Consider the following 25,777-nt stretch of genomic DNA (forward strand, 5'->3'; position numbering starts at 1 on the left):
ATGACGCCAACCTTCTTAGGAAGTACAGTCGACTCTGTGCCTTCCTGCACAAGGCATCTGTGTTGGCAGTCCAGTCTAGCTTCTCGTCTAACTGTACTCCCATATACTTGTATGTCTTAACCTGCTCCACACATTCTCCATTAATGATCACTGGCTCCATATGAGGCCTAGATCTCCTAAAGTCCACCACCATCTCCTTGGTCTTGGTGATATTGAGACGCAGGTAGTTTGAGTTGCACCATATCACAAAGTCCTGTATCAGTTTCCTATACTCCTCCTCCTGTCCATTCCTGACACACCCCACTATGGCCGTGTCATCAGCGAACTTCTGCACAGGTAGCCTCCAACCTGAAAGTAATGCTGCTTTTTTAGCAGCTCTTCTACTCTCTGTGTGTAGTTATATTCAGTTAAGAGTCATCTTCCAGTTTCCCCAAACTGGAAACTGTTAACAATATACACAGTAACATGAGAAAACGGACATTTGTTAATGTCCCATTTTTTGTATGACATTGCAAAGACATTTGTTAATTTAAGAGGAAATGATGCAAGCCATGACAGATCTTTTAAAAAAAGAGGAAGAAATGTATATTGTAGACGCAGTCATTGGAAACAGAGGACCGTCACTGGAACAATGCTGTTTGCTGCTCTGCTATTGATCTATGTGATTTCAAGTAAGAATTCCTTTTCACATATATTGACCTATAGCATCTAGTTATATATAACCTTAAAAATTGTCATTGATAACTAGACATGGGATGAAACACTACTGCTGAGAATAAGCAACAGGGATCAGGAAAGGTGACAATCAATTTTACTTTTCAGTACGAGGTATAGTGAGCTGAGACAAAGGTAGTGGAGGGGTGGATTCACAAAGATATTCTATGGAGTACGTGCAGCACAGAGGGTTTGCTTTTGGCCTAATCTGTCCTCCAGTTCTTTGGCGTGGTATGTCTCCCTGTGTGAGTTTCCTCCGGGTGTTCGAATTACCCCACCGTCCCACATCCCAATGATGTACAGCGTGGTAGGATAATTATCCATGGTATCTAGGGGGTGTTGATGGGAGCGTGAGGGGAAGAGAAAGGGATTCATGGAAGTGAGTATTTCATGGTCTGCACAGACTCAGTGAGCTGAAGGACCTGTTTCTATGGTACTTGATCTACAGGTCTGTGAAAATTCCACAGCACACTTCACAAACAACGAAGTACTTTTGAAGTGCGAAGGTATGCAGAAAACACAACAGCCAATTTGTGCATTGCAAACTTCCACAATAGGCAACACAGTAATGACTGTCTAGTCCATTAAGAACTGAGGGCCATCACGTCAGAAAATGAGATTATAGAATGGGTTTGGTATGGTGGGAGGCTATTTGGTCCATCTAGTCTATAGCAGCTCTTTGTAAGGACTGGTGGGAAATGAAACTGCATAGACCCAAAGGGCTGAAATGGCTTCATTTTATGTTGTAATAATAATTAGCCGTTGATCTGGAGAAGTGAGCAGAGATTAAGTTACATGAAACATGTTTATGGAAATATTTTGCTCAGATTCTATAAATTATCAGCATGGAGGTGTTATGGTTATTGGAGATTTACCAGGCTCCTGCCAGGATTAGACATGTTGTACAAAGTTGGGTCGAGTGAGTCGGGGCTCTTCGCTTTGGACTGAAGGAAGATGAGAGGTGACATGATAGAGGTGTACAAGATGATAAGAGGCGTTGATCAAGTGGGCCGTTGGAGATTTTTCCCAGTGCTGAATTGGTTAATTCAAGGGGCATAATTTAAGGTTATTAGTGGAGTGAAGAGGGGGAACATCAGGGGTTGATTATTTCTAAACTTAAATTGGGTGATGCATGGAATGCCCTGCCAGGGTTGATGGTAGAGCAGGTACATAAGAGACATTTAAGAGACCCTTAGATAGACACAGAGATGATAGGGAAAAAATGGAGGGCTGTGTAGGGTTAGATTGATCTGAGTGTAGATTAAAATATTGGCTCAACATCATGGGCCAAAGTATCTGTAAGCTGATGTAGTGTTCTATGTTCTATGTAATGCTACTACAATGCTAGTAATCCAGGGTCAATTCTGCCGCTGTATCTACTGTGCTGTAGTATTTTATATTCTACGTTTCACTATTACAGCACTAGCGATCCAGGTTCAATTCCTGATACTGTCTGCAAGCAGTTTGTTCAATCGCCTTGTGACTGTGTGGTTCCTCCACGTGCTCTGGTTTTGTCCCACATTCGAAAGGCGTACAAGTTAGAGGGTTAATTGGTTATATGGGTGCAATTGGGCTGCGCAGGCTCATTGGGCCAGTAGGGCCTGTTACTGTGCTATATCTGTAAATAAAACAAAATCAATAAATAAATATTAATATCTTGACTTTAAATTTTACTGACAGATTCATTGGCGCAAGTTTCCAAGATGGTGATACGAGCAGGAGTGGGAGAAACAGTCACAATGGAATGTCCACATGCACCGGGATGGGTAAACATAGTCTGGTGTAAAGAATACTCCTCAAAAGGCTGCAATTTCATAGTGGACACTGCCACCCATAAAGACAACGGAAGAACATCAATCAAAAGACAGAATGGATCTGTGTTTGTAACTATAAGAGAACTTGTGGAGAGCGATTCAGGGAAATACTTATGTGGTTATTTGGGTGATCGGCGCACTGTTCATTATTCAGACATTGTATTGCTCAAGGTTACAGGTAAGGCTTAGGTTTAAGGCAGGGTACCAGCTGGACTGTAGTTCCATAATGAACACATTGATCATGATGTAACCTTCACTTCCAAAAGTGTTATCAGAGAAGACATTAAAATGTGTGGCCACTGGGAGATCCTGCTTTCTCTGGCGGACAGAGCGTAGGTGTTCATCGAAACGGTTTCCCAGTCTGTGTCGGGCCACACATTTTAATTCCACATCCCATTCCCATTCTGATATGTCTATCCATGGCCTCCTCTACTGTCAAGATGAATCCAAACTCAGGTTGGAGGAACAACACCTTATATACCGGCTGGGTAGCCTCCAACCTGATGGCATGAACATTGACTTCTCTAACTTCTGTTAATGCCCCATCTCCCTTTCTTACCCCATCCCTGATATATTTAGTTTCTTTCCCCCCTCACTTTCTTTTCCTCTCTTTCTGCCCATCACTCTGCCTGTTATCCATCCCTCTGGTGCTCCCCTCCCCCTTTCTTTCTCCCTAGGCCTCCCGTCCCATGATCCTTTCCCTTCTCCAGCTCTGTATCCCTTTTGCCAATCACCTTTCCGGCTCTCAGCTTCACCCCACCCACTCCGGTCTTCTCCTAACATTCGCATTTCCCCTCCCCCTCCTACTTTCAAATCTCTTACTCTCTTTCCTTTCCGTTAGTCCTGACGAAGGGTCTCGGTCCGAAACGTCGACAGAGCTTCTCCTTATAGATGCTGCCTGGCCTGCTGTGTTCCACCAGCATTTTGAGTGCGTTGCACACAACAAGCTCCCACAAACTTCAATAAAGACTTAGAATTGAGCACCTTATCTAAGGTTGTCCATTGGAGAGGGTTGATGAGAATTATCCCAGGAATCAAAGAGTTAATATGCGTGGAATAGGCTGCCAGCAACGGTGGTGGAGGTGGATACGATAGGGTCTTTTAACATACTCCTGGACAGGTACATAGAAAAATGGAGGGCTGTGGGTAACCCTAGGTAATTTCTAAGATAAGGACATGTTTGGCACAGTTTTGCGGGCCAAATGGCCCGTATTGTGCTGTAGGTTTTCTATGTTTCTATATTTCTAATATATGAAGAGCATTTGATGTCTGTGTGCCTCTTTACTGAAGATAAGAAGAATTGTTTATTTTATAATGAGGGTGTCTAGGACCAGAGGGCACAGCCTCAAAATAGACGGATGTCCATTTGGAATGGATATGAGGAAGAATTTCTTTAGCTAGAGGATGGTGGAACTGTGAAATCCAGAGTCCTTTTGATTGTAGTGGGAGGCCTTTTAATAGCCTTAGAACAAATGGTTCTCGGGGCCAAGTCATTGGGTATATTTAAAGTGCAAGTTGAAAGGTTCTTGATTAGTAAGGGTGTCAAAGGTTAGGGATGAAAGCAGGAAAATAGGTTGGAAAAGATAATAACTAAACATGTTGAATGGTGGAGCCTACTCAATGGGCTGAATGGCCTAATTCTGTGCTATGTCTTATGGTTCGACGGTCAGAAATCTGTTCTAGAGATATTGATGGAAGAATGATAATTGGACTGCAAACTGGGATAGGATTCCTCATCTTTGGAACAGATTGCAAAAGGAATGCACAAAGGATAGAAATTGGCGGTGAAGGACGACATAAAGCATAACACGCAAAGTGAAAGTGGGGGAGGTAGTATCAGAGGGAACTCAGACGGTTTTCATAAACTAATAAAATTTAATATATTTCAGCAAATGATAGGATAGCTCGGGGGAGTGGAGAACCCTTGTGGATACTCGATCTATGTCTCCTATCATCTTGCACACCTCTGTCAAGTCAGATCAACAGGAGTGTAGTCTGCAAATTTACGGATGACATTTGAGCTGTGTCTAGCCGCACATACATAAGCCTAGAGAGAATAGAGCAGTGGGTCAAGCACACATTCCCCACAAAATTCATCTGTGCCACTGTCAACAAGATATCAGGGTTACTGATATAGACGACATACTGTGAGTCATATGTCCTGCTTCAGTTCCATCTTTGCAATATATCAAACTTCAAGGTAAATTTATGATCAAAGTATGAATATTTCAATGTTTCCCATCCTGAGATTCATGTTCTTGCAGCCATTTGCAGTAAATACAAAGATACTCAATAGAATCAATGAAAATCTACACTCAAAGACAATCAAACTGCAAATAAAAAATAAATATGTAGATATAAAATAGATAGATAGATAGAACATAGTTTGTAAGGTCCTTGATAAATAAATGATATTGAAAACACGGATAGTAAAGTCCTTGAAAGTGAGTCAGTAGGTTGTGGAATTGTTTAGTGTTTTGGTGAGTGAAGTTATCCACACTTGTTCAGGAGCCTGATGGTTGAGCGTTAATTACTGTTCCTGAACCTGCTGGTGTGGGACCTAAGGCCACTGTACCTTCTTCCTGATGGCAGTGACTCAGATGCTGAATATTGTCCATCCTGCCACTGAAACAGTAAGGATGAAGATAACCACAAACAAGAGAAAACATGCAGATGCTCGAAATCCAAGCAGCTCACAGAAATTGTTGGAGGGCTCAACAGGCCAGGCAGCATCCAGAGAAAAGAGTAAACCATCAGAGACCCTTAATCTTGAGTCTGGATGAAGAGTCTCAGCCTGAAACATCAACGTTTTACTCTTTTCCAGGGATGCTGCCGGGTCTGATGAGTTCTTACAGCATTTTGTGGAGGATGAAAGTAATGCTGCTTTTTTAGCAGCTCTTCTACTCTCTGTGTGTAGTTATATTCAGTTAAGACTCATCCTCCAGTTTCCCCAAAATGGAAACTATTAACAATATACACAGTAACATGAGAAAAAGGACATTTGTTAATGTCCCATTTTTTGTTTGACATTGCAAAGACATTTGTTAATTTAAGAGGAAATGATGCAAGCCATGACAGATCTTTTAAAAAAAGAGGAAGAAATGTATATTGTAGACGCAGTCACTGGAAACAGAGGACCATCACTGGAACAATGCTGTTTGTTGCTCTGCTACTAATCTATGTGATTTCAAATAAGAATTTCTTTTCACATATATTGAGCTATAGCATCTGATTATATATAACCTTAAAAATTGTCAATGATAACCAGACATGGGATGAAACACTACTGCTGAGAATAAGCAACAGGGATCAGGAAAGGTTACAATCAATTTTACTTTTTAGTACGAGATATAGTGAGCTGAGACAAAGATAGTGGAGGGGTGGATTCACAAAGATATTCTATGGAGTACGTGCAGCACAGAGGGTTTGCTTTTGGCCCAATCTGTCCTCCAGTTCTTTGGCGTGGTATGTCTCCCTGTGTGAGTTTCCTCCGGGTGTTCGAATTACCCCACCGTCCCATATCCCAAAGATGTACAGCGTGGTAGGATAATTGTCCATGGTATCTAGGGGGTGTTGATGGGAGCGTGAGGGGAAGAGAAAGGGATTCATGGAAGTGAGTATTTCATGGTCTGCACAGACTCAGTGAGCTGAAGGACCTGTTTCTATGGTACTTGATCTACAGGTCTGTGAAAATTCCACAGCACACTTCACAAACAACGAAGTACTTTTGAAGTGTGAAGGTATGCAGAAAACCCAACAGCCAATTTGTGCATTGCAATCTTCCACAATAGGCAACACAGTAATGACTGTCTAGTCCGTTAAGAACTGAGGGCCATCACGTCAGAAAATGAGATTATAGAATTGGGTCGGTATGGTGGGAGGCTATTTGGTCCATCTAGTCTATAGCAGCTCTTTGTAAGGACTGGTGGGAAATGAAACTGCATAGACCCAAAGGGCTGAAATGGCTTCATTTTATGTTGTAATAATAATTAGCCGTTGATTTGGAGAAGTGAGCAGAGATTAAGTTACATGAAACGTGTTTATGGAAATATTTTGCTCAGATTCTATAAGTTATCAGCATGGAGGTGTTATGGTTATTGGAGATTTACCAGGCTCCTGCCAGGATTAGACGTGTTGTAAAAAGTTGGGTCGAGTGAGTCGGGGCTCTTGACTTTGGACTGAAGGAAGATGAGAGGTGACATGATAGAGGTGTACAAGATGATAAGAGGTGTTGATCAAGTGGACAGTTGGAGACATTTTCCAATGTGAATTTGCTAATTAAAGGGGCATAATTTAAGGTTATTGGTGGAAGGAATAGGGAGGACGATGGGGGTAGATTATTTTTAAACTTAAATTGGGTGATGCATGGAATGCCCTGCCAGGGTTGATGGTAGAGCAGGTACATAAGAGACATTTAAGAGACCCTTAGATAGACACAGAGATGATAGGGAAAAAATGGAGGGCTGTGTGGGGTTAGATTGATCTGAGTGTAGATTAAAATATTGGCTCAACATCATGGGCCAAAGTATCTGTAAGCTGATGTAGTGTTCTATGTTCTATGTAATGCTACTACAATGCTAGTAATCCAGGGTCAATTCCGCCGCTGTCTCTACTGTGCTGTAGTATTTTATATTCTACGTATCACTATTACAGCACTAGTGATCCAGGTTCAATTCCCGATACTGTCTGCAAACAGTTTGTTCATTCGCCTTGTGACTGTGTGGTTCCTCCACGTGCTCTGGTTTTGTCCCACATTCGAAAGGCGTACAGGTTAGAGGGTTAATTGGTTATATGGGTGCAATTGGGCTGCGCAGGCTCATTGGGCCAGTAGGGCCTGTTACTGTGCTATATCTGTAAATAAAACAAAATCAATAAATAAATATTAATATCTTGACTTTAAATTTTACTGACAGATTCATTGGCGCAAGTTTCCACAATGGTGATACGAGCAGGAGTGGGAGAAACAGTCACAATGGAATGTCCACATGCACAAGAAAGGGGAAACACAGCCTGGTGTAACGAATACTCCTCAAAAGGCTGCACTATCATAGTGGGAACTGTCACCCATAAAGACAATGGAAGAACATCAATCAAAAGACAGAATGGATCTGTGTTTGTAACTATGACAGAACTTGTGAAGAGCGATTCAGGGATATACTCATGTGGATATTTAGATGATCAGCGCACTGTTCATCATTCAGACATTGTATTGCTCAAAGTTACCACAGGTAAGGCTTAGTTTTAAGGCAGGGTTGCAGCTGGACTGTAGTTCCATAATGAACACATTGATTATGATGTAACCTTCACTTCCCAAAGTGTTATCAGAGAAGACAGAAGAGACAACAGATTCTAGACACTGAAACAAGACATGAAACACTAAAAGGACTGAGGAGGTCACTTTGCAGCTGTAGATGTGAAAGGTGCAAGTCAGATTCAGACCCTGCATCAATGAGAGGGAAGAGAATGGTTTCTGATACAGAAATTAGTAAATTGGTTGGAATTAACACAAAATACTGCAGGAACTCAGCAGTTCAGGTAGTCCAGTCTGACAGCGAAGGGGGTCATTGAAAGGTTGGGCCCGTTACCGAAGAGCATGATCTCGCTCTTCCTGTGGTTCATTCTGACCCAGGATGCCAACTCAGACCATTTACAGATGCTGATCAATCTGAGAACTGACTGGGGATCTGAGCAGATGATTGCAACATTATCCTGTTGCAGGGAGATTTTCAAATGTGTCCAAAATACCTGGCAATGACACCCCTCTCCATGCTGTCATCTGTCCTGATGGATTTGGCACAGGGTTCTGTACAGCATGTAAACAAGGGAAGAGAGAGCCGAAACACCGTCCGACTCCGGGCTTCCATAAGACAAAAAGACACAGAAGCAAAATTAGAACATTTAACTTATCAAAACTTCTCTGCCATTCCATCCTGGTTGATTTATTTTCCCTCTGAGCCCCATTCTCTTACCTTCTTCCAAGAGAGCATTTCATGGGGAAACTATCAGTCTCCCACCCACTGAGTGAACACAGTGGCCAAAGGCCCTTTTTCCTGGCAATACAATACAGTGCAAAAGTCTTAGGCTTCCTAGATTTTTTTATATAAAGTTTGTTTTCGATGTTTAACATTTCTCCATAGTGTGTCAGTAGTAAACAGCAAGATTAGATTTCCCAACGTTCATTCTCCCAAAAAAATTAAATGTTACAGAGAAATTTTTGGATTTTGTTAAAGAAAGTAACATATTAAGTAACAGACCACTTTTCAAATAAAACTTGATTACCATGTAAGTACAGTATATCATCTAGTGCATGATTAAACAATGATGACAAACAAGTGCTAATGACCAATGACATAATGAGTTGAATGAACTAAACTGATTTAACTGAAACAGTAACGGGTGTAGAAGGAATCAAACTGGGCAAAGGACAAACAAACTAAAAGGAGAGGGTGTGGCAGGTCTGACAGTTTAACCTCCAAATCATCAATTCTTAAACCATGGCAAGAGTAGTCAATAGCAACAAGACACAGTGCGATATCTTGCATCAGTAAGGTTTCTCCCAAGCAGATGATCAGAAATGCTATCAGCTCTGAACTTACAGAAACAAATGGAACCCAAGTACAACCCTCTATAGTCCAAAGTAATACTGTCGGGAGTGGTCTTCATAGAAGAGTTGCTGCCAAAAAGCATTCCTCCAAAGTGGAAACAAAGCCAAGAGGCTCATCTACAGACATAAAGACTAGGGTGTTGAACAATGGCAGTAAGCGCTCTGGACCGGTGAGTCAGAATTTGAAACTTTTGACTCAGACAGGAGGCAGTTTGTCTGTAGAAGGGCTAGAGAGTGTGACATGGATGAGTGTCTGCAGCCAACAGTGAAGCATGGCAGGGGTCCCCTGCAGGATTGCAGCGGCATTTCTGCAAATAGATTTGATGGTCTGGTCAGAATTACTGGAATGTTCAATGTTGAGAAGCACAAGCAACTTCTCATCCATCAGGGAGGTGTCTGATCAGTCCCAACTTCATTCTGCAGAATGCCAATGACCCCGAACACACGGCCAAGGTCATAAAGAACTATCTTCAGCAAAAAATAAGAACAAGGAGTTCTGCAACTGATGATATGGCCTCCAAAGAGCACTGATCTCAACATGATCGAGGCCATCTGGTATAACCTGGAGAGACTGAAGCAACTGAGACAGTCAAAGTCTTTCAGAAGAACTGTGGCAAGTTCTCCAAGATCCTTGGAAGAACCCACCAGTCAATTTCCTTATAAAGCTGCACGACTGTGCCTCTAGGGAACTGATGCAGCTTTAAAGGCAAAGTGTGATCACACCAAATATTGATGTGATTTAGCTTTTCATAATTTTTTTGATATTCATAATACTTTGATTTCATTATTTTTAAAATATCTTTGCTTTACAGAATTTTTTTACATGTGCCCAAGACTTTTGCACAGTACTGTACATCATAGAGTCATAGAGAAGTACAGCACAGAAACAGGTCCTTTGATCCATCTAGATGATGCCAAAACCATTTAATCTGCCCACTTCCAGCAACCTGCACTGGGACCATAGTCCTCCATATCCCTACTATCCATGTACCTATTCAAACTTCTCTTAAATATTGAAATCACATAGACTGCTTGTGCTGGCAGCTCATTCCAAACTCTCACGACCCTCTGAGTGAAGAAGATTCCCCTCCTGTTCCCCTTAAAGTTCTCACCTTTCACTCTTAACCCCTGGTTGTAGTCCCACCCAACCTCAGTGGAACAAGCTTACTTGCATTTACCCCTCCTAATTTTGTATACCCCTATCAAATCTCCTCTTAATCTTCTACATTCTTAAAAAATACAATGCTAACCTATTCAATCTTCCCTTATAACTCAGGTCCTCCAGACCCAGCAAGATCCTTGTAAATTTTCTCAGCACTATTTCAACCTTATTTATAACTTTCCGGTAGGTAGATGACCAAAACTGTACACAATACTCCAAATTCAGGCCTCACCAATATCTTATACATCTTCAACACAACATCCCATGTTGGGGACTCAGTACTTTGATTCCTGAAGGGCAAAGTGTCAAAAGCTTTCTTTACGATCCTATCTAACTGTGACACAACTTTCAATGAATTATGAACTTGTATTCCCAGATCACTTTGTCTACCACACTCCTCAGTGCCCTACCATTCTAGGTCAATCCCAGCATGCCGAGCAACTGGACCTTCTTCACCAGCTACCCATGCAGGACCTCAAAAAATGCCTTACTAAAGTCCATGTAGATAACATCTACTGACTTGCCTTCACCCAAATACCTGCTATCTTCCTCAAAAAAATTCTGTAAGATTGGTTAGACAAGATCTACCACGCACTAAGCCATGCTGACTATCATTAACCAGTCCATGTCTCTACAAATACTTATATATCTGGTCTCTGAGAATACCTCCCAATAACTTTGCCACAACTGACATCAGGCTCACCGGCCTATAATTTCCCGGTTTCTGTTTAAAGCCTTTTTTAAATAGTGGAACAACATCGGCTATCCCTCAATCCTATGGTAACTATCCTGGCACTAAAGATGTTTTGAATATCTCTGCTGGGGCCCTGGCAATTTCTGCACTTCCCTCCCACAGGCTCCGAGGGAACACTCTGTCAGGCTGTGGAGAACTATCCACACTGATTTGCCAAAGAGTAGCAAACACCTCCTCCTCTGTAATCTGTACAGGGTCTATGAAGTTGATACCACTTTGCCTCGCATCTATAAACTCTGTATCTGTCTCGCAAGAAAATACAGATGCAAAGAATGCATTTAAAATCTCCCCCATCTGTTTTGGCTCCACACATTCTGGTCTTCCAGAGGACCAATTTTGTCCCTTGCAATTCTTTTGCTCTTAGCATTCCTGTAGATTCCCTTGAGATTCTCCTTTAGCCTGTCTGCTACAGCAATTTCATGCTTTCGTTTAGCCTTCGTAACTTCTTGAATTATCTCTCAGACTTGGCAAGGCCTGGGGTCCCTCCCATTCATGGTCAGTAGTCCTTTCACACAGCCCCAGCTAAATGCAGCACTGAAGGTTCTGTCAGCACGATTCCCAATATTTTAGACCTCTCATTTCTTCCTTTTCTCATTTACCAGCAGGTTCATGGACAGCAGACAATACCACGGTGAAGGGTGTGATGCAATATGCCACCAGCCTACACTGCCACTATGAGCAGCAATTTAAATCATATGAAAAATTCCTGTGTAAAGTAACCTCTGTGAATAAGTGCAGTGTGATAGATAGCTCTAAATACAGCAGCAGAAACCTAACAATCATCGTAAACAATTCCACTGATTTTGCTGTCACCATAAAGCAGACCAACGAGGGACATAAAGGAGAGTACTGGTGTGGAGCAACAGACATGGTTAAATTTGAGATTGTGCAGATTAAAATCCTGGAGATTTTTGAAGGTACGAATCAACCTAAAATTTCTGTGGTTTAGTGTATACAAACATGCAAATCTTCAGTCTTTACAGGCTTTCTACTCCATAGAGGGACGTCCCTTTGGAATAGCGATGAGGAGGAATTTCTTTAGCCAGTTGGAATACTTTGTTTCAGAAGACTATGGAGGCCAAATCATTGGATATATTTAAAGTGGAGGTTCTTGGTTGTCAAAGGTTATGGGGAGAAAGCAGGAGTATGGGGTTGGGAAGGGTAATAATCGTGATAGTGTGGTGGAGCAGACTTGATAGGCCAAAAGGCATAATTGTGTTCCTATTGTCTCACAGTTTTATATCTTCCTCCATTCTATTTCTACGCATCTTCCTTCTCCTCATATTTCACAGTTTTCCCTATTTTTTGTCCCGACTGCTCACCACTTTTAGGTTGAACTCTATCTTCTTCCTCATCTTCACACACAAAATGCTGAAGGAACTCAGCAAGTCAGGCAGCAGCTATGGACAGGAATAAATGTCAACGTTTCCAGCCAAGATGATTCATTGGGACGGGTGAAGGGTATTAGCGTGAAACATCAACTGTTTACTTCCCTCCATAGAGAGATCTGCCAAGATCCTCAACCATTTTGCGTGCATTACTAAATAATTCCAGCACCTGCAGAATCTTTTTTGTCTTCTTATTGATCTTTGCATCTATGACTCTTGAGATTGATATTGGTTTAATATCGGTATTGGTTTATTATTGTCACGTGTCACATATTGTGAGAGAGAATTAAATAGGACCAGACTGCGTGCCGAGGTATCTGTCTCCGTGTTGTATCACTGTCTGCTTCCTGATCTAGATAAGTTGACTTAAGGAGCTAAGAAGCAGGAATTCTAAGTGATTCAGAGTTTCATACTGCTCCGGCACAAAATAATATTACTGTTGATGTGTGTTTCTGACTTGCTTTACGTGCTGCTTGTTTGCTTGTTATGTCCTGTGTTGTTCTGCTGAACATTGTGGGCGTGATGTATTAGAGCAAGAATGTGTGGCAACCCTTGTGGGTTGGCTCTCAGCCTATCCTGTGGTGTGCTGCTTGTTAATGCAAACGATGCAATTCACTGTCTGTTTCCATGCACGGCACATGCCGTAAATAGATCCGAATGTTCTACTGCTCCACCACAATGCCCAACCCATAGGTTGACAAAAATTAAAGTTATTTTGTGCTGCAATTGTTTATAAATTGGTTTAATGTGTCTATTTTAACATCTCTCCCCAGCAACGATAAAAACACCAGAAGATTCTAAAGACAGCAAAAGGTGAGATTTCAACTGTCATCTTCAAATTAATAACTATTGTCTGATTAAGATCACAGTTTGATAATCCTGCTGTAATGCAAGTGTCTTGAATCGACATCATATATTTCATTTAATTTGATCAACATAAAGGTTGGATGAAAATAGTATGTCATTTGGGGATATCATAGTATCAGAGATTAATATGATATGGAAACCTGCCCTTCAACTCAAATGGCCCATGCAGACTAAGATTCCTGTCTTAGCTCACCATCACAATTATGCCAAAGGACTTCAGGTGTTGGGAGCAGCACAATGGAGCAGCTCGTACAGTTGTGGACTGACAGCTCCACCAACCTGGATCTACTCCTGATCTCCAGTGCTTTCTGTGTGGAGTCTTCCTTGTCTTCATCTGATGTTCTCCAGTTGCTCCCCACATCAAAGACCTGCGAGTTGGTGGAAGGTTATTTGGCTCCTGTAGATTTCCCCTTGTCTGAGGATGCTTATCCCCTGCTTGTATCACTTTATACTTATGAGAGTGAGGCTAAGTACAGCTCCTCTACCATTTATAAGCTTACAGAATTCACAGCTGGTTGTTGGCCGGATCAAAAGTGATGATGAAAGAATACGTACACGACGCTGGAAGAACTCAGCAGGTCAGGCAGCATCCGTGAGAAAAGAGTAGCCAACGTTTCGGGCCGAGACCCTTCATCAGGAATGGGGGGTGGGGGGGGGGGATGAGAGGGATGAAGCCCAGTAATAGAGATAGGGGAGGGGGAAGGGCTAGAGGTGCCAGGTGGCGAACCAATCAGAGGAAGGATAAAGGGGGGAGGGGATAAGCATAAAAGAACTGTAGAGATAAAGGAGCAGAAAGTTGAAAGGGGAGAGAGGTAGAGAGGGACCTGGGATAGGGGAAGGGGGAGGGGGAGGGAATTACCGGAAATTGGAGAATTCAGTGTTCATACCACCAGGCTGGAGGCTACCCAGACGGTAGATGAGGTGTTGCTCCTCCAACCTGAGTTTGGCCTCATCATGGCAGTAGAGGAGGCCATGTATGGACATATCTAGATGGGAATGAGAGGCAGAGTTGAAGTGGGTGGCAACCGGGAGGTCCTGTCTATTGTGACAGACAGAGCGAAGGTGCTCGACAAAGCGATCCCCCAATCTGCGTCGGGTCTCGCTGATGTAGAGGAGGCCACACTGGATGCAATAGACGACTCCAGCAGACTCGCAGGTGAAGTGTTGCCTCACCTGGAAGGACTGTCTGGGGCCCGGAATGGTGGTAAGGGGGGAGGTGTGGGGACAGGTGTAGCATTTGCGCTTACAGGGATAAGTGCCAGGTGGGAGTTCTGTGGGGAGGGACGTGTGGACCAGGTAGTCACAGAGGGAACTATCCCTGCGAAAAGCTGAGAGGGGTAGGGAGGGAATGACGTGCTGGGTGGTGGGGTCCTGTTGAAGGTGGCGGAAGTTGCGGAGGATAATGTGTTCGATCCAGAGGCTGGTGGGGTGGTAGGTGAGGCCAAGGGGAACCCTGTCCCTGTTGTGGTGACGGGAGGATGGGTTAAGGGCTGAAGTGTGGGAGGTGGAGGAGATGCGGGTGAGGACATCTTTGATGACACCAGAAGGGAAACCATGATCCTGAAAGAAAGAGGACATTTGAGAAGTCCTGGAACAGAAAGCCTTATCCTGGGAGCAGATGCGGCGGAGACGGAGAAACTGGGAATAGGGAATGGCATTTTTGCATTGGGCAGGGTGGGAAGAGGTATAGTCCAGATTGTTATGGGAGTCAGTGGGTTTGTAGAAGATGTCAGTGGATAGTCTGTCTCCGGAGATGGAGACCGAGAGATCAAGAAAGGGGAGAGAAGTGTCCGAGATGGACCAAGTGAATTTAAGGGCTGGGTGAAAGTTAGAAGCAAAGTTGATGAAATTCACGAGCTCAGCATGGGTGCAGGAAGCAGCACCAATGTAGTCGTCGATGTAGAGGATGAAAAGTTGGGGAGTGGTGCCAGTATAGATTTGGAGCATAGACTGTTCCACATAACCCACAAAGAGGCAGGCATAGCTGGGGCCCATGCGAGTGCCCGTGGCTACACCCTTGATCTGGAGAAAGTGGGAAGAACCAAAGGAGAGATTATTGAGAGTTAGAACAAGCTCCGCCAACCGGAGAAGTGTGGTGGTGCTGGGGAACTGGTGGGGTCTGTTATCCAAAAAGTAGCGGAGGGCTTTGAGGCCTTCTTGATGTGGGATGGAGGTGTATAAGGATTGAACATCCATGGTAAAAATGAAGTGGTCGGGGCCGGGGAATTGGAAGTTATTGAAGAGGTGAAGGGAATGGGATATATCCTGGATGTAGGTGGGGAGAGTCTGAACTATGGGGGATAAAATGGAGTCCAGGTAGGCAGACACAAGTTCGGTGGGGCAGGAGCAGGCTGAAACTATGGGTCTGCTGGGACAGTCAGGCTTGTGGGTCTTGGGGAGGAGGTAAAACCGAGCTGTGCGGGCTGTGGGAATTATGAGTTTTTTGACTGAGGGAGGAAGGTGTCCAGAGTTGATGAGGGTGGAGATGATGCGGGAGACAGTGGATTGATGTATTTTGGTGGCGTCCTGTGGCAGGGGTAAGTACGAGGAGGTGTCGGAGAGCTGCCGTTTGGCCTCAGTGAGGTAGAGGTCCGTCCGCCAGACTACTACGGCACCACCTTTGTCTGCAGGTTTGATGGTCAAAAGTGATGATGAATTGGCTTACTGAAGGGTAACTGAAAATCTGGTTGAGTGGTGCCAGGGCTACAGAAAACCAAAGAGCTGATTATCATCTGCAGCAGGAAGAAGCCGAAAGTCGATGAATGCTTTCAGTTGCAGATATGAGTGGGCAACTGGCAGATGGAGTTTAACCCGGCCAACTGTGAAGTGTTGCACCTTGGTAGGTCAAATGTAAAGGAGAGGAGTGTAGTAGTGATAGGGAATTCCATAGTCAGAGGAGCACACAGGAGATTCCGCAGACATGAAAAGGACACCCAGATGGATTGTGCCTTCCAGTTGCCAGGGTCAGGGACATCTCGGATTGAGCCCACAATATTCTAAGTGCGGAGGATGAGCAGCCAGAAGTTGTGGTACATATTGGTACCAAAGACATAGTGAGGAAAAGGGAGGAGGTCCTGAAGAGATAATATAGGTAGTTAGGTAGATAGGTGAAAAGCAGGACCTCCAGGGTAGTAAATCTGGATTGCTGCCTGTGCCGCACCCCTGTGAGGGTAAGAATAGAAAGATGTGGCAGATGAATGAGTGGCTGAGGAAGAGGTGCAGGAGGCAGATTTTCAGATTTGTTGGATCAGTGGGATTCCTCTGAGGAACAGAATGACCTGAACAAAAAGGATTGGTTTCACCTGAACTCAAGGGGGACTAATATCCTGGCGGGAATGTTTGCCACAACTCTTGGGAAGGATTTAATCTAGCTTGCCAGTGGGAATTGGAACTGGAATGAAAGAGCAGAGGATGGGGCATTTGGTATACAAGTAGATGCAATGTGTAGTGAGATTTAAGGGAAAACAGACTGATGATAAGGGAAAAGCTGCAGTTACTGTGATGTGTTAAAGTGTAACATGGGAACAAAATAGAAAAGGGTAATATATACAGGACCCTGAGTTAAATCCATAGTTGATGATCATTAGGATGAAGGCCACACAAACAGTTAACATAAATGGACTTCTGTTACTGTAATAAACATTGAAACTTTTTGCTCTGTAAATCATTTTATCAGCATTAAGTCTCAAGTGTTACCGTATTTACTTATTGGATGTAAGCATCAAGGACAAGGCCAACATCTGCACACAGCTCCTAATTTCCCATTTTGAATGAGGAGTTTGGGAGACTCACTGGTGAATGTGCTGACATCTGTCTGGCTCCAACTGGTGATTACCCTCTCAAGCCTGGAAAACTTCAATGGCTGCAGCTCACGCAGCGAGCAATCTCCCACAATAATGATATGTTGGGCATTTCACCACTCTGATCTGGCGATAACGACTGAACAACACTGTCTGTCCTTCAAGGGATTCAGGAGTAGCTCTGGTGTCATGCATCTACTGCCCTTGTCCCTCTAGACCACATGGATTATATAGGAACTGCAGATGAATGAATGAAAATCAAACTGAAATACTGATGAACATCTGTAACTTGAATCCAATAGAATGGACGTAGTTTGCAGATTTCTTTCTTTCCTTCTTTACAGAGTGCTTTGGAGCATACAACATTAATTTCACTCACTTTCACTGGCGGTGCAACAGTTCCAAGGTGTGGGCATAAGTTGGAGAATCAGCACTCAACTATTAGACTGCTCGATATTCCATGCCACAACGCTACATCACGTTGAATGATGATTTCATGTGTAATGGCATTTCATAGTGTCTGTTACAGATTTCTCTGTGCGTTGTTAATTAAGTTTCCTTTGTCCATCAGAGACCATGTGCTGAAAATTCACCATATATCGACTGTGATCCAATGGATACTCTTCAGAGGTCTGGTCCTTATGACTGTTTCAATAAAATGCATTTCTCAATGTCACTTGCTGATAAAATGCATTTTGATGAATTGCATTTAATAATATGTATTTCTCAGTGTCACTGATAATGTGTACTTAGATAAAATGTATTTCTCGGTGTCATGTATTGATTACTTTGTCTATGACTAATGATATCTCCTTGATCCGTTAGGAACTATGAGTTGATAATTCATAAAGTTTGGACTCTGACCCGTTGGATACTCCTTGGAGCTCTGTTTCTTTGCACTGTTTCGATACATTACATGACAGCTTTTCAAAGGTATATTTTTTTCCAATCTCTTCACTTCCATGTTATGTGATTCACAAATAAAAGTGGAAGCCCAAGTTTAGTCCAGGTTAATTCATTCAAAATGTCTCATAAGTGTCTGTAACTGCAAAGCAATGAGTTGAGTGAAATAACAGAGAGGCACATGGATAAATGGCCAAAATGTGGCTGAAAGTATCGTTCAGAGGACACACATTAGAATATAATACAGAATTTAAGGTAACATTCTCTAGCAATGACATTTCACTTATTATAGATAAGACCATAAGACATAGCAGCAGAATTAGGCCATCTGACCCATCAAGCCTACTCAGCCACTCAATCATGGATGATCCTTTTCTTTCCCCTCCTCAACTTTAGTTCCCGGCCTTCTCCCCATAACCTTTGATTCCATGTCCAATCAAGACCCTATCAATCACTGCCTTAAATACACCCAACAATCTGGCCTGCACAGCTGCATGTGACAACAAATAACACAAATTCACCTCTCTTTGGCTAAAGAAATCTTTCCGCATCTCTGTTTTGAAAGGATGTACCTCTATCCTGATGCTGTGCATTCTTGTTCTAGAATCTCCCACCATGGGAAACATCCTTTCCACACCTCCTCTGTCTGGGCTTCTCAACATTCAAAAGATTTCAGTGAGATTCCCCCCTCATCCCTCTGAATTCCAGTGAGTACAGTCCCAGAGCAATCAAGCGTTTCTTATATGATAACCCGTCCATTCCTGGAATCATCCTTGTGAATCTCCTCTGGACCTTCTCCAATGCCAGCACATCTTTTCTAAGATGAGGAGCCCAAAACTGTTCACAATACTCAAGGTGAGGCCTCACCGGTGCCTTATAAAGCTTCAGCATCACATCCCCGCTCTTGTATTCCAGACTTCTTGAAATGAATATTAACATGGCATTTGCCTTCCTCACCACCAATTCGACCTGCAAGTTAACCTTTAGGGTGTTCTGCACAAAGACTCCCAAGTCCCTTTGCTTGCCAGAGTTTTGGATTTTCTCTCCACTTAGAAAATAGTCCTCACATTTATTTCAACTACTATGCATTTCTCAACATTGTATTTCATTTGTACTTTCTTGCCCATTCTCCAAATCTGTCTAAGTCCTTCTGCATCCAACCTGTTTCTTCAACACTACCTACCCCTCCACCAATCTTCGTATCATCTGCAAACTTGGCAACAAAGCCATCTATTCCATCATCTAAATCATTTATATACAACATAAAAAGAAGCGCTCGCAACACCAACCATTGCAGAACACCACTAGTCACTGACAGCCAACCAGAAAAGGATCCTTTTATTCCCACTTGCTGTCTCCTACCGATCAGCCAGTATTCTAACCATGTTTGTAACTTTCTGGTAATACCACAGGTTCTTAACTTGGTAAGTAGCTTCATGTGTGGCACCCTGTCGAAGGCCTTCTGGAAGTCCAAATGTACGACATCCACTGCATCCCGTTTATCTATCCTACTTGTAATCTCATCAAAGAATTCCAACAGGTTTGTTAGGCAGGATTTCCCTGAAGGAAACTATAAGACCATAAGATATAGGGGTAGAAGTAGGTCATTCAGCTCATTGAGTCTGCTCTGCCATTCAATCTGAGCTGATCCAATCCTTCCAGTCATCCCCACTCCCCTGCCTTCACCCTATACTCTACGATACCCTGGCTAATCAAGAACCTATCTATCTCTGCCTTAAATACACTCAATGACTTGGCCTCCACAGCCACTCGTGGCAACAAATTCCACAGATTTACCATCCTCTGACTAAAGTAATTTCTCCACATCTCTGTTCTACATGCACGTCCTTCAATCTTGAAGTCGTGCTCTCTTCTCCTAGAATCCCCTACCATGGGAAATAACTTTGCCATATCTAATCTGTTCAGGCCTTTCAACATCTGGAATGCCTCTCTGAGATCCGCCCTCATTCTCCTGAACTCCAGGGAATACAGCCCAACAGCAGTCAGACATTCCTCATACAGTAAACATTTCATTCCTGGAATCATTCTTGTGAATCTTCTCTAAACCCTCTCCAATGTCAGTATATTCTTTTTAAAATAAGGAGCCCAAAACGGCACACAATACTCCAAGTGTGGTCTCACGAGTGCCTTATAGAGCCTCAACATCACATCTCTGCTCTTATATTCTATAAATCTAGAAATGAATGCCAACATTGCATTTGTCTTCTTCACAACTGACACAACGTGGAGGTTAACCTTTAGGGTATCCTGCACAAGAACTCCCAAGTCCCTTTGCATCTCTGCATTTTGAATTCTCTCCCCATCTAAATAATAGTCTGCCTGTTTATTTCTTCCACCGAAGTGCATGACCATACACTTTCCAACATTGTATTTCTTTTGCCACTTCTTTGCCCATTCCACTAAACTATCTAAGTCTCTCTGTTTCCTCAACACTACCCACTCCTCCACCTACCTTAGTATCATCGGCAAATTTAATCACAAATCTATTAATCCCATAGTCCAAATCATTGACATACAACGTAAAAAGCACTGATCCAAACAATGACCCCTGTGAAACTCCACTGGCACCTGGCAGCCAGCCAGAATAGCATCCCTTTATTCCCTCTCTCTCTTTTCTGCCGACTCTCCACTCGTGCTAGTAACTTCCCTGTAATTCCATGGGCTCTTATCTTGCTAAGCAGCCTTATGTGCAGCATCTTGCCAAAGGCCTTCTGAAAATCCAAGTACACCACATCTACAGCATCTCCTTTGTCTACACTGTTTGTAATTCCTCAAAGAATTCCAGTTGGTTTGTCAGGCAGGATTTTCCTTTCAGGAAACCATGCTGGCTTTGGCACTTCTTGTCATGTGCTCCAGGTACTCTGTAATCTCATCCCTAACAATTGATTCCAGCAACTTCCTAACCATTGATGTCAGGCTAACAGGTCTATAATTTCCTTTCTGCTGCCTCCTACCCTTCTTAAATAGCAGAGTAATATTAGCAATTTTCCAATTATCCGGTACAATGCCAGAGTCTATTGATTCTTGAAAGATCACCGTTAATGCCTCTGCAATCTCTCCAGCTACTTCCTTCAGAACCTAAGGGTGCATTCCATCAGCTCCAGGAGATTTATCAACCTTCAGACCATTAAGCTTGCTGAGCACCTTCTCAATCATATTTTTCACTGCACAAACTTCACTTCCCTGACACTCTTGAATGTCCGGTATCTTCCACTCTGAAGACTGACGCAAAATATGCATTCAGTTCCTCTGCCAGCTCTACATCTCTCATTACAATATCTCCAGCTTCATTTTGTATTGGTCCTATATCTACCCTCGTCCCTCTTTTTACCCTTTATATACTTTTAGTATCTTCCCTGATAATAGTTTCCAGCTTGCTTTCATAATTCTCTCACTCTCCTGAGATCCATTACCAACCTGACTTTCCCAATCGACTTGCATGTTAAAATCTCCCATGACTACCAGAACATTGCCCTTCTGACTCACCTTTTCTATTTCCTGTTGTCATCTGTGGTCCACCTCCCAGTTACTGTTGGGAGGCCTGTATATGACTGCCATCAATGTTCTTTAACCCTTGTAGTTTCTTAACTTAACCCATAAGGATTCAACATCTTCCAATACTATGTCACATCTTCATACTTACTTGATGCCATTCTTAACCAGTAGAGCCACAAAACCCCCTCTGCCTACCTTCCTATCCCTCTGATATAACGTATAACCATAGACATTCAGCTCCCAACTACAGCCATCCTTCAGCCAAGATTCAGTGATGGCCACAACATCATACCTGGCAATTTGTAATAGTATAAGAAGATCATCAACCTTTCATAATTTCTCAATGCCATGCTGACTTTGTATTATCTTGTCCTGTGTCACCAAGTACTCCATCATTAACAATTGACTCTAACATCTTCCCAACCACTGAGGTCAGGCTAACTGGTCTATAATTTCCTTTCAGATGCCTTCCTCATTTCTTGAAGACTGGAGTAATGGTTGCAATTTTCCTGTCCTCTGGCACCATGCCAGAGTCCAATGATTTTTGAAATTGCTACCACAATCTCTAACGCTATCTCTTTCAGAACCCTAGGGTAGAGTTCATCTGGTCTGGATGACTTACAATAGGGTCTTTTAAGAGATTCCTGGATAGGTACATGGAGCTTAGAAAAATAGAGGGCTATAGTTAACCAAAGGTAATTTCTAAAGTAAGTACATGTTTGGCACAGCATTGTAGGCCAAAGCACCTGTATTGTGCTGTAGGTTTTCTCTGTTTCAATGTTTTCTATGACTTATATAGCTTTATGTCTTTCAGCTTTTTGAGCACCTTCTCCCTTGTAATATTAACTGCACCCATTTCTCTTCCTTCACACACGACAACATCAGGCACACTGCTAGTGTCTTTTACAGAGAAGACTGATGCAAAATACTTATTAGTTCATCAGCCATCTCCTTATCCCCTGTTACTATTTCTCCTGCCTGATTTTCTAGTGGCCCTATATCCACTCTTATTTCTCTTTTATTTTTAACATGAGAAATCTTTTACCAGCCTCTTTGATATTATTTGCTAGCTTGCTTTCATCTTTCCCCTTCTAATGAATTTTTAGTTGCTCTCTGTAGGTTTTTAAAAATTTCCCAATCCTCTGTCTTCCCACTAATTTTTGCTTTGTTGTATGACCTTCCTTTTGCTTTTACAATAGCTTTGACTTCCTTTGTCAGCCATGGCTATACTATTTTACCATTTAAGTGTTTCTTCATTTTTGGAATATATATGTCCTGCACCTTCCTCTGTTTTCCCAGAAATGCACACCATTGCTGCTCTGTTGACATCTCTCCCAGCAGCTCCTTCCAATTTACTTTGGCCAACTCCACTCTCATACCACTGTAATTTCCCTTACTCCAGTGAAATACCACTACATCAGACTTTACTTTCTCCCCATCAAATTTCAAGTTGAACTCAATCATATTGTGATCATTGGTTCCTAAGGGTTCTTTTACCTTAAGCTCCCTAATCGCCTCTAGTCCATTACATAACACCCAATCCAGTATAGCTGATCCCCTAGTGGGATCAATGACAAACTGCTCTAAAAAGCTATCTCTTAGGCATTGAACAAACTCACTCTCTTGAGATCCATTACCAAAGCACATCCTCTTTCTTATACTATCAGTGATAAAGTAGCCAGTGAGCTCCATCACATGTAGGCTGATGGAATTCTTTCCAAGGTTGGTTGGATCCATAGGAAACACCAGTGGCCCCAGTAGAAAGAAGAATGGGTGTCTCAAGGTCTATGGTGATTTTCACGTCACCATGAACATGGTACTGAAAGTAAACAAGATAAAATCTGCAGGTGCTGGAAATCAAAGTAATACACACAAAATGCCAGAGAAACTCAGCAGGCCAGACAGCATCTATAGAAAACAGTGAACAGTTGATGTTTCAGGCTGAGTCCCTTCATCAGGCCACCCAAAAATGGCTGAAATGTGCAGCAGAAATCACAGAACCCCCACTTTCACAAGTACCTGGTTGAACTTGCCCTTGACAGGGGATTGAGAGTTGTTGTACCATCTATGCTGAAAGCTAAAGTGTTGGAGGAGTTACGTGCCAATCACCTAGGAGTTGTCAGAGTGAAAGTGTTAGCTCAAAGCTTTGTCTAGTGGGCTGGAATAGATCAGTAGCTCGAGCAGATAGCCATTCACTGTTCGGAACACCAATGCATCCAGAAGAAAGGTAGTTGGAGCTGTTCAGAACCACTTCCTGCAGTCCCAGAGTCAACTCCTACAACCACCATGGATGTGGTGCAAGAACCTGAGATTGTTTCACAGCCGCAAGCTTCTCCTGCCAAGCAGAGTGACCTCCTTTGTCAGGAAAGTTGTTATCCCACAAGGGTAAGAAATCCTCAGCAGCAATTAAATCCTTAGACCTGAATGGGACAAGCTGTGGATGTTTATATCATAGTCAGAGTTAGGAGGCTTGCAAGCCTCAATGACCCGGAGAGCCCTAAATGCCAGCGGCAGTAAGTAAATATACAGTATATATATATATGTGTATGCTGAGGTTCACTCTATATCAAGTTGGAGTTTGTAGCTAAGCAGGGAGGAGTGTTGTGTATTTAATATTTCAGTAATTTTTGAGTAATATTGTAAATATATGTTTGATTATGCATTTCTTGTTTCATTAAGTAATTGATATTCAGGTTATATATAAAAGTACATGAATGGCGTACATCATCACACCACCAGGTCATGACTGAATGCCTCCTTTAAAGCAAAAACTTCTGAGTTTCCTTTCAAATGTTTTTATGTTTCAGAGTTACAAGACATAACTGTTTTCTCTCACGTGTCAGTTTTAGTGAGGAGCGTGGATGCTACTTTGGCTCCAGGATCATGACGACATTCGTGGGATGCCCACAGCACTGTCCTTGGACTGTCTTGTTCATTGCTGCAAATCACATATTTCACAATATGTTTTTAATGTTTTGATGTACGTGTGTCAAATAAAGGAAATCTTTCATTGCTGGTGGCACCTCACTTTCAATTACTGAAGCAACCAATCACAATCCTCCACCCCTGTGCCCTACTTCCAGCTCAGTCAATACCCACTATACCATTAGTCTACAGTCATGGACATTGACAGTTTCCCCCAGACAAATACAGAAAGATATAACCCTATTTAACACTCACAGCACCAACACCCACCACTGTAGAGTCCCTACTGCACTATTCCAGCACCCACATTAAAAACTATCACTGGTGTTTTCTGGAGAGAAATATCATCATCTTTGCTGCTTCCTCTCGCCTCTCAATTCCTAACATTGGATTTTCTATTTTTCTAGACAGGCTGTTACGAAGCAGAACCCACAACACAGACGGATCGGTCCTTGTGCAACGTCTCAACCTGAAATGTCGACGGCATCTTTCCACACCACAAATGCAGCTCAACCCACTGTGTGCCTCCAGTAAACAGCTTATTGCTCCAGCTTCCAGCATCTACTGCCTGCTGTAAATCCACGAATGAATCCGTACAACAGTTGCAGACCCTACTAAAGATTCCAAAATTCACCCAAGCATCCAATAGTATTTTGACTTGACCACAAGAGATTCTTCAGATGCTGCAAATGCAGAGTAACACACACAAAATACTGGAGGAACTCAGCAAGTCAGGCAGCATCTACGGAGAGGAATAAAGATTCAACATTTCAGGTTGAGACCAATGCAGGGTGTCAGCCAGACATGTCGACTCTTTATTCCTCTCCCTAGATGCTGCCTGACCTGCTGAATTCCTCCAGCATTCTGTGTATGTTTTGATTAAACTCATAAATTGCTCTCAAAATTATGCAATATTTTGCTTTTTAATGTATGAAATACTGCTTAAAAACCCAGCACAACTATTCCAAATTATGTTAGTTAAAATAATCCAGAAGTGAATAAAAACAGATAGATTTTATAAAGTTTATTGAGCAATCTATTGTAATAAAACAACAACAAATTTCATTTCCACAGCAGCTTCAAGTTGATTGATAGGGCCAAAGGCCATGTGCAGCAACATTATCTGACATTTGTCATTGAGTCACATGTAGAGGGAGAAGGTACATGTGACCAAAAACCTCAGCAATTGGTGGGATTTAACAAGCCTTTAGAGCGAGAATGAAAGAGAGGGCCAGAGAGCTGTAGAGAAGGAATTCCAACAGATCAGGATCTGAGCCACAGAAGGTACGGCCACCAGAGGAATAAGAGTTAATGTCAGGGGTGATTCAGG

At 42.7% G+C, this 25,777-nt stretch overlaps 2 protein-coding genes across 6 annotated transcripts in view; both read left to right on the forward strand.

The window, feature by feature from the left end:
- Positions 1-25,777, forward strand: part of LOC140717298 (polymeric immunoglobulin receptor-like) — a 120,187-nt gene that overhangs the window by 39,781 nt on the left and 54,629 nt on the right. The gene's annotated exons all lie outside the window — the stretch shown is intronic.
- On the forward strand, positions 606-25,211 carry LOC140717046 (polymeric immunoglobulin receptor-like). Of its 2 annotated transcripts, none has more exons than XM_073030233.1 (6): positions 606-671; positions 7,442-7,756; positions 11,654-11,965; positions 13,210-13,249; positions 17,929-18,036; positions 24,855-25,211. In XM_073030233.1, exons 1-6 carry the CDS (start codon positions 632-634, stop codon positions 24,979-24,981), a joined length of 942 nt encoding a protein of 313 aa, XP_072886334.1. In that variant the 5' UTR covers positions 606-631; the 3' UTR covers positions 24,982-25,211. The 2 variants fall into 2 exon arrangements, with proteins under 2 accessions (XP_072886334.1, XP_072886333.1); XM_073030232.1 differs by having other exon boundaries at positions 11,651-11,965; positions 24,855-25,208.

Source organism: Hemitrygon akajei, chromosome 27, assembly GCF_048418815.1.
Source record: "Hemitrygon akajei chromosome 27, sHemAka1.3, whole genome shotgun sequence".
Lineage (NCBI taxonomy): Eukaryota > Metazoa > Chordata > Chondrichthyes > Myliobatiformes > Dasyatidae > Hemitrygon > Hemitrygon akajei.

Coding starts and splice junctions, on each gene's coding strand:
- LOC140717046 (XM_073030232.1), top strand. CDS start 632: ATGCTGTTTGCTGCTCTGCTATTGATCTATGTGATTTCAA. Junction 672..7,441: donor ATTGATCTATGTGATTTCAA/GTAAGAATTCCT, acceptor TTTTACTGACAG/ATTCATTGGCGCAAGTTTCC. Junction 18,037..24,854: donor TACATGACAGCTTTTCAAAG/GTATATTTTTTT, acceptor CTATTTTTCTAG/ACAGGCTGTTACGAAGCAGA.